Source organism: Gekko japonicus, unplaced genomic scaffold, assembly GCF_001447785.1.
Source record: "Gekko japonicus isolate JY-2015 unplaced genomic scaffold, Gekko_japonicus_V1.1 scaffold2853, whole genome shotgun sequence".
NCBI lineage: Eukaryota > Metazoa > Chordata > Lepidosauria > Squamata > Gekkonidae > Gekko > Gekko japonicus.
In genome coordinates, this window is record NW_015171588.1 from 5,680 (window position 1) to 14,901 (window position 9,222).

General features: G+C 53.1%; 1 protein-coding gene across 1 annotated transcript in view; it reads left to right on the forward strand.

Annotated features, from left to right (window-relative positions):
* The window catches only part of PPP1R1B (protein phosphatase 1 regulatory inhibitor subunit 1B), an 82,914-nt gene that overhangs the window by 2,717 nt on the left and 70,975 nt on the right, over positions 1 to 9,222 (forward strand). Inside the window, exon 2 of the mRNA XM_015419854.1 lies at positions 5,203 to 5,263. Within this exon, the coding sequence (XP_015275340.1) occupies positions 5,203 to 5,263 (61 nt within the window). The remainder of the gene's footprint in view (positions 1 to 5,202; positions 5,264 to 9,222) is intronic.

The following is a 9,222-nucleotide window of genomic DNA, read 5'->3' on the forward strand; positions in this document are numbered from 1 at the left end:
GGTCATCCCTATGATTGCCAGGTGAGAAGAAACCACGAACACATGAAGCTGGCTTCTATTGAATCGGATCCTTGGTCTATCACAGTCAGTCTTGTCTACTCAGACCAGTATCGGCTTTCCCGGGTGTCAGGCTGAGGGGCCTTTCACATCACCTCCGGTCTGGTCCTTTTAACTGGGGCTGCTGGGAGGTTGAACGGGGGACCTCCTGAATGCCAAGCAGAGGCTCTACTCCTGAGCCGCAGCCCCTCCCCGTTTATAGCGAATGAACAAGTACTTCGTAAGTGTTCCGCAGTCTTCAGAGTTTGGGTTTTCCAGTGCGGAATGTATGGTTTTTATTATATACTGCATCAAAGCGTGGTGTATTGGTTAGAGTGTCAGTCTAGGGGCTGGGAGATGAGGGATGCCAACCTCCAGGTGGGACCTAGGGGCACCTCTGGATTTACAGCTCATCCCTAGACGACAGAGATCAGTTCTCCTAGAGAGAACGGATGCTTTGGAGGCTCGACGCTGTGGCACACCACGGAGGTCCCCGCCCTCCCTAGGCTCCGCCCCCAAATCTCCAGGAGTCTCCCAACCAGTGTTCCCTCTAAGCTGAGTTTGTGTGAGCTAGGTCGCAGTTTTTAAGCCTCCGCCTCACACATTTTTGTCTTAGCTCAGGAAGGAGGGCTCCAGAGGCAAACTAATTCGTGCGGTAGCCAGATCCCTCGCTCACAACTTGCATGCCAGTCGCTCACGAAGGAGAATTTTTGCTCACAAGACTCCAGAGCTTAGAGGGAACATTGCTCCCAACCCGGATCTGGCAACCCTGCCCCCTATCCCCTGCCGGTGGCCCCAGGGGACCTAGCCAATGTTCCCTCTAAGCTGTGAAGTCTTGTGGGGAAAAATTCTACTTTGTGAGCCAATGGCATTAAAGTTGTGAGTGAGCGATTTGGCTACTGCACAAATTAGCCTGCTCTGGAGCCCTCCTTCCTGAGCTAAGACAGAAATGCGTGAGCCAGAGACTAAAAAACTGTGAGCTAGCTCACATTAACTCAGCTTAGAGGGAACACTGGTGGGGAGACTCCTGGAGATTTGGGGGCGGAGCCTAGGGAGGGCGGGGACCTCCGTGGTGTGCCACAGCGTCGAGCCTCCAAAGCATCCGTTCTCTCTAGGAGAACTGATCTCTGTCCTCTCTCTCTCTCTCTCTCTCATCTGCATTTGCCTTTCCCACCGGTGTCCCAGCCTTCTGACTCCATCTTCAAAAAAAACCCTGTCTACATTTGCTTTCATTTTCACACTGTTTTCACACTTCAACTGTGCCAGCATAATTTCGCTTGTCCACATATGTTGATCACCCTCTCGTGGTGGCTCCGCCGTCCTCGCGCCTCCGCACCGCTTTAAATGAACCTTCTCCAAACAAGCATAGAGAAAGACGGCGTCGCTGCAGCACGAAACTGATTTAAGAATGCAAATGCCGATTCGACCAGTCTCTCTCTCAGCCTAACCTATCTTACCGAGCTGTTGTCAAAGGGAGGAGAACGAGAGAATGATATTGTAAGGGGCTTTGGATCCCCACTGTGGAGAAAAGCAGGGTATAAATACCTGGATAAACTAAATACAGGCCTGGCCATAGATACTTCGTTAGCACACACACACCCCAATATAAATACTGGTGCTCCAATACTGCTACACCACACTGGCTAGATCAAGGAAAACATCATCTACTTGAATAGACGGTGTCTATTTTTAAAAGAGATATAAACACGATCGACTTATATTAGGTTTGGGCACAAGAACGATCCCCTGGGCCCCGCTGGTGACATGTTCCAGAGGAGCAGCTTTATGGGGCTGTTAGCAGCAGAGGCAGCAGCCTCCTGAAGGGCTGCAGAGACTAACGGATTTATTGAGGCATAAACTTTCCCCATGTCCATCCCATGAAGGCCGATCCTCGGCTGGCAGATAGGAGGACCACGGGGCGCAGGGAGGAGGCTGGAAACAATGGCTCTCAAAGACCGTGGAATGCTTCTTCCGTGCTACGCCTCTCACCGATACCTCTTAAAGGCTGAACGGCCGCATTCTTTAAAAATTCCCCTCTGTGCTTTGGTCTGTATATATGCCAACTTAAGATAACGCCTTACAGGTCGGACGAAGTAGGCGGTTCCCCGTAAAAGTTTACGCTGCGTCAGCCGTGCCGTCATTAGGAGAGTTCCTTCCGCCTTTCTCGATCCATCGGAATCAGTGGGCTTGGAAGAAGAAGAAGAAGAAGAGGAGGAGGAGGAGGAGGAGGAGGAGGAGATTGGATTCATACCCCGCCCTTCACTACCCAAAGGAGTCTCAGAGCAGCTTACAAACTCCTTTCCCTTCCCTTCCCCACCACAGACGCCCTGTGAGGTGGGTGGGGCTGAGAGAGCTCTGAGAGAGAACTGCCCTTGAGAGAACAGCTCTGAGAGAACTTGCGACTGACCCAAGGTCATCCAGCAGCTGCAAGTGGAGGAGTGGGGAATCAAACCCGGTTCTCCCAGATTAGAGTCCGCGCACTTAACCACGACACCACACTGGCCCAGGGCTCCAGAATCACTAAGTGCAAAACTAGATGGGTCCAACCCGGGGCTGCCTCCATTTTAAAAAAGACATAAAGATGCCAGCGAGGGTGCGCATGCAGTGCCCCAGGTGTTGGGTTGTGGATCTAGTTGGTGGTTTGCGCAGGCCCAGGAGGTGCCACTGGAGGCTGGGAGGGGTCTGAGCCCCTGTGTTGAGCTGAGCTACTGCCCCGGGGTAGGGTTGCCAGCTCCGGGTTGGGAAATACCTGGAGACTTTGGGAGTGGAGCCCGGGGAGGGAGGGGTTTGGGGACCTGAGGCACGTCAGCAGGGTACGATGCCATAGAGTCTGCCCTCCAAAGCAGCCGTTTTCTCCAGGGGAGCTGATCTCGGTCGTCTGGAGACCAATGGTAATAGGCAGGGATTGCCAGGGGCCACCCTATGTCTAGCACACCCCTGCCGCCGATTCCGAATGCGGGTCTTCCCCCCCTGACATTTGTACGTGGCTCTGTTGTGGAGTCTTTGGGCCCAGATAGATCTCGAGCTGGGGGCGGGGTGGACCTGACCACTTGCAGGGGAAGGGGGTAGGGTTGCCAGCTCCAGTTTGGGAAATTCCTGGAGATTTGGGGATGGAGCCTGGGGAGGACGGGGACCTCAGTGGGGGACGATGCCACAGAGTCCGCCCTCCAACTCATCCGTTTGCTCCATGAAAGCTGATCTCTGTAGTCTGGAGATGAGCTGTGATTCCTGGGGATCCCCAGTCCCCACCTGGAGGCTGGCATCCCAGTTCCTCGCCTACGCCGGGAACAAGCCTTCTCTTCCTTCCTTCAAATGGCTCATGATGGAGCAGTATTTATTTATTTATTTAGGCATTTTTACCCCGCCCTCCCCGTGAGCAGGCTCAGGGCGGCTTACAAGGGGCATAAGCCCATACAGAAAACCAGATAAAACAATAAAATCATGAATAATAACAATAACAATAATAAAGTGCTTTCTGTAAACGAGATGGTCTTTGAGTGGTTTTGATGGCATCAGTCATTTCCTTAAATCCTTCCCTTGGGGTGATACTGTCCAGTAGATAGTTCAAGCCAATCCCACAATGGCAGTGCCATACAACTCATGGCGGAACTTCCAAGTATCAGCAGAGAGGTAACGCTTCTGCCCCTGGGGCTTGCTGGGTAATTCCCCACAGCACAGGGTGAGATACAATGGCGGGGGGGGGGGGGGGAGGAGATGGTTTTAACTGTCGTAGGAGATGTAAATCCCCCCCCCACCCTTCCTTCGTAATCAGCTCACGTCACAAGAGCACACTAAAAAAATCAGGAATGGACCGGCGTGCTTACTCTGTGAAATGGTGCTGATTCTTTGGAGTTAGGCAGACCTTGAGAGGGCAGGCAGGAGGGGATGAGTCAGTGCTCGGCTCTCGTAGCCAGTGTTCCCTCTAAGCTGAGTTAGCGTGAGCTCGCTCACAGGTTTTTAGCCTCCGGCTCACACATTTTTGTCTTCGCTCAGGAAAGAGGGCTCCAGAGCAAACTCATTTATGCAGTCGCCAAATCGCTCGCTCACGACTTTAATGCCAGGAGCTCACAGAGTAGAATTTTTGCTTACAAGACTCCGCAGCTTAGAGGGAAGATTGCAGTCGTAGCCTTGGCCCAGGGATCCCGGAGGTTTATTGCCTTCCTCTGGGCATAGGGCAAGGGTCATTGGGGGAGTGAGGGGGAAGGTAGTTGTGACTTTCCGGGCGTTCCCCGGCACCAGTCTTCCCTCTAAGCTGAGTCGGTGTGAGTCTTAGCTCAGGAAGGATGGGTCCAGAGTAAACTAATTTATGCAGTAGCCACATTGCTCGCTCAGAGCTCTAATGCCAGGAGCTCACAAAATAGAATTTTTGCTCATAAGACTACACAGCTTAGAGGGAGCATTGCCCGGCACCCCAGGGAGGTGTCTAGTTTGCCTCTACAGTTGGGCCTGGAGGGGACAGAAGGGAAGCGCGAGTCAAAGGCAGCTTCTGAAGTTCTCCAGACCACTGGCACAATAGAATAAAGTGGTCTGTCTCTCTCCAGAAGCATGACACTCCCAAACAGAGGTCATTTCGGGGGAGATCGCAGGGGATCGCAGTTCCCCCGGTTAGGTATGGGGGCGGGGCACATGACGAAGCCCCGCCCCCTGCTTCCGGCCACCCCGCTTCCGGCCCTCATTCAGCCAGGAGGAGGCAGGAGAAGAGGGAGGGTAAGTTGCTTCCTCCCTGCCTCTCCCCACCCCTGCCTGCCTGGGGCCAGGGAGGGCCTTCGCGGGGCTTCCTTGCACTCCCGCCAGCCTTGCAGGTCCACCGCCGTGCCCCTCATGGGACTCGGCAGTGGAGCTGCAAGGCTGGCGGCAGCGGCCAGGACTGTTGGGGGCGGGGGGTGTGGCCTTATGACACACTTCCGGTGATGTCAGGGGGTGTGGCATATGCTAATGAGTTATGCTAATGAGTTCCCCTAGCTCTTTTTCTACGAAACGACCCCTGCTCCCAAACAACCTACAAGTGCAGCCCCGGAAGGAGTGTATTGCAGTAGTCTAGTCTTGGGGTCAGAAAGGTGAAATGGACAGGCCTGGAGAGATTTGAAAAGCCCGGTCTGAGAACATATGCATTGCCCAGAAGAAGATGTGAAAGAAAAGCAACCTTCTTTCTGATTCCTGTTCTAGATCCGTCGGCGGAGGCCAACCCCAGCTTTGCTGTTCCAGTTGTCAGAAACTTCATCCCCTGGTGAGTTTGAATTCTTCCTAATAAGACTGGAAGGGGGCAGAGGGGAAAGGGGGCTTGATGTATGGGGAGGGTCCTCCCTACGGCTGCCAACTCCTGGAGATTTGGGGGTGGAGTCTGGGGAGGGTGGGGATTGGGCAGGGGGAGGGCCTCTAATGCCATGGAGTCTACCCTCTGCAACAGCCATTTTCTCCAGGGGGAACTGGTCTCTGCAGGCTGGAGATCAATTGCAATTCCAGGATCTCCCCAGGCTCCAACTGGATGTTGCCAACCTTATAATCCTACTCGCCTGGCAAAGACCTCAACCAGACGTATGAACATGGTGTATGAACCGAATCAGACCGTTGGTCTGCCTAGCTTAGCACTGGTTAGTCTGACTTTTCACAGTCTTTCTCAGTTTTACTTTCATACCCAGGGGTCGTTTCGTAGAAAAAGAGCTAGGGGAACTCATTAGCATAACTCATTAGCATATGCCACACCCCCTGACATCACCGGAAGTGTGTCATAAGGCCACACACCCCGCCCCCAACGGTCCCGGCTGCCGGCGGCGGCCTTGCAGCTCCACTGCCGAGCCCCATGAGGGGCCCGGCGGTGGACCTGCAAGGCCGGCGGGAGTGCAAGGAAGCCCCGCGAAGGCCCTCCCTGGCCCCAGGCAGGCAGGGGTGGGGAGAGGCAGGGAGGAAGCAACTTACCCTCCCTCTTCTCCTGCCTCTTCCTGGCTGAATGAGGGCCGGAAGCGGGGCGGCCGGAAGCAGGGGGCGGGGCTTCGTCATGTGCCCCGCCCCCCGTACTTCACCCGGGGGAACTGCGATCCCCCCCGAAATGACCTCTGCTCGTACCCCTTTTAATGGGAAGTGCCCAGGGCAGGATTGGTGCAAATCAGGGAGAAAACTGGGGCAAGTTGACTACCCAGCAAACGTCTTATATGGCTCCAGAAGGACTGCGTGTTTTCTTTCTGGCTAGTTTTCAGGTGAGAGGGTTTCTCCACACACCCCATATAACTGAGAGAATAGGAAGGCGAGGCTGGATTGTAACTATTTACTGCCTTATAATCCAAAGGGATTTTCTGTGTCCATACCTTTTCAAGCCTGGCAGCCAATGTTCCCTTTCATCTTCCCCAGAGGCTTTTCTGTACCTCTAAAGCAGCTTCGCTAAACACTACGGCTGTCTCTGGCTGCCTTTTCTGCTTCCCTTTCGCCAGCTTATATCTCCTTAGCCAGAGGGGGGGGGGTGCACTTTAGGTCACTCTGCCCTTTGATCTCTGGGCATGACACACGAGCTCTGCCCTTGAAATCATTGGTCCCACCCAGTGTTCCCTCTAAGCTGAGTTAGTGTGAGCTAGCTCACAGTTTCTTAGCCTCTGGCTCACACATTTTTGTTTTAGCCCAGGGAGGATGTAGCTCCAGGGCAGACTAATTCATGCATTAGTCAAATCGCTTGCTCACAACTTTAAAGCCAGTGGCTCACAAAGTGGAATTTTTGCTCACAAGACTCCACAACTTAGAGGGATCTCTGGTCCCGCCCATGAGTGGGTGGGCCTTGGACCAGGCTCCACCCCTAAGTGGAGGCCCACTTGGCAGATTTGGGCCTTCCAAGAGTTGGCAACACGACCCACAACCAAACCAACCTCTTCTTTTTGCCGACTTACTTAATGTTTTTCAAACGGATTATCCCTGGAGCTTTGTTTTCCATTCCATGGGTCAGCCGGGAAGTAAGAGTTTTGTTTTCGAGAAATGATCTTTAATATAGAAATTAATATAAGATTATAGAAAATCTTACAGGCTCACAGCTCATTAAGACGCTTGCCGTACCTTTTGAGACTCTCTGGAGCAGAGGAGGGCCCGAGAGGCAGTTTTGCCTCTCTGCAGGTTTCTGGCAGGACGCCTCTCCTCCTGGCGCTTGGTAGCTCCTTCTCTCAACAAAGACGCCGCTGTTATACCGGGAACGGCATGAAGCGTGGATGGACTCTCTTCTGTTCCACAGGCTGGTTGCCATCCAGGGAACATTCCCTCGCAAATCCTCCAGCAATTTTGATGTGGCCAACCGACGTTCACAGAAGGAACAGTGCCGGTCCCACTTCTTGGTTTCAATTTCAGCTGAAATTCCGGCTGTGGCTGGCCATGTGACGAACCCTGAGGCTGGGCCTTGAGAACTTAGCATGGGCCTACATGCTCTGAAATGAGAACATCTGATATTAATCCCCTCTCAGAAGTAAATCAGGGCTCTTTTTGTAGAAAAAGCCCAGCAGGAACTCATTAGCATAATAGGCCACACCCAACAGCAGGAACTCATTAGCATATTGGGCCACACCCCTGACAGCACAGCTCATTACCACATTAGGCCGCACCCCCATGTTACCAGAAGTGTACTCATCCAGCCACACCCACCTTTTGCTTGTTATTCTGTTTACCTTGTTTGTTGCCAAAACCCAGAGGGTTTTTTTGTAGCAGGAACTCCTTTGCATGTTAGGCCACACACCCCTAATGTGGCCGATCCTAATGAGTTCCTGCTGTTGGGTGTGGCCTATTATGCTAATGAGTTCCTGCTGGGCATGGCCAACTTGGGAGCCAGCCAGAACTCCGTTCCTGTGCGTTCCTGCCCACAAATAGCCTTGGAAGTAATTTCTTCTTTTCTGGAAGTTCTGCCTCAAAACCCCCAGATGTTTTGTGGGTAGTTCTACACGTGCTCAGAAATAGGTTCTTCTTATTGGCGCTTCACATCTTTGGGGGCAGAGCACGGGCTTTGAATGCCGGTTGGTGAACTATGACACGTGTCCCCCTGTCTAGACATTCACACTGCTTAAGGACAAGTGCCTCTCACAAGGCCAAAAGACCAGCCACCATGAGCTCTGGGTGATGATGGGATGCTGGGCCTATGGAATCACAAGTCACGGGCTTTGCACCTTATTACCACACCATATCGAAGGGAAAGCAAAATTCGACGAACCTTGACTCTCAGGAGTGGTCTAGCTATTCTCGGTGCCACCTTGGGCATGTAGCTCTGTTGCCTGGAGGGAGGATCTAGCGGGCGTCAAGCTGACAACTTGCAACTGGGGCCTGGAGCCGAGGCTCCCTCTAAGCTGTGGAGTCTTGTGAGCAAACATTCTACTTTGGGAGCTCCTGGTATTAAAGTTGTGAGCGAGCTGTTGGGCTCCTGCATAAATCAGTTTGCTCTGGAGCCCTCCTTCTCGAGCGGAGACAAAAGATGTGTGAGCCGGAGGCTAACAAACTGTGAGCCGGCTCACACCAACTCAGCTTAGAGGGAAAACTGAGCTCTCCTGGAATTACAACCGACCTCCAGGCTGCAGGGATCAGCAGAGCTGTCAGTTCTTCTCAAGCACTGCAGTCCTGCTCTGACCCTTCCCCCACATGCCTGAGAATCTAACGCTTATCCCGAACTCCCAGAGCCAGTCTGAGACCCTCAGCAGACCTGGGGACGGACAGAGGAATGGTGTCTCATGTAGTTAAGCTCTTGCTGGATGGAAAGGATTGCATTGGGAGGAGGTGGTTTCTGGAGCGATGGGGCAAGGTTCCTTGGTCAGAAGGTCCAATTTCAGGCTGCCTTAATAGCCCTTAGCACTTCTTCTCCCCACCCCCCCCAGCCAGGGCTATTTTTGGGCAGGAACGCACAGGAACGGTGTTCCGGCTGGCTCCCAAGTTGGCCACGCCCAGCAGGAACTCATTAGCATAACAGGCCACACCCAACATCAGAAACTCATTAGGATTGGCTACATTAGGGGTGTGTGGCCTAACATGCAAAGGAGTTCCTGTTACAAAAAAAGGCCCTGGGTTTGGACAACAAACAAGGTAAACAGAATAAGAAGCAAAAGGTGGGTGTGGCTGGATGACCACACTTCTGGTAACATGGGGGTGCGGCCTAATGTGCTAATGAGCTGTGCTGTCAGGGGTGTGGCCCAATATGCTAATGCGTTCCTGCTGTTGGGTGTGGCCTATTATGCTAAT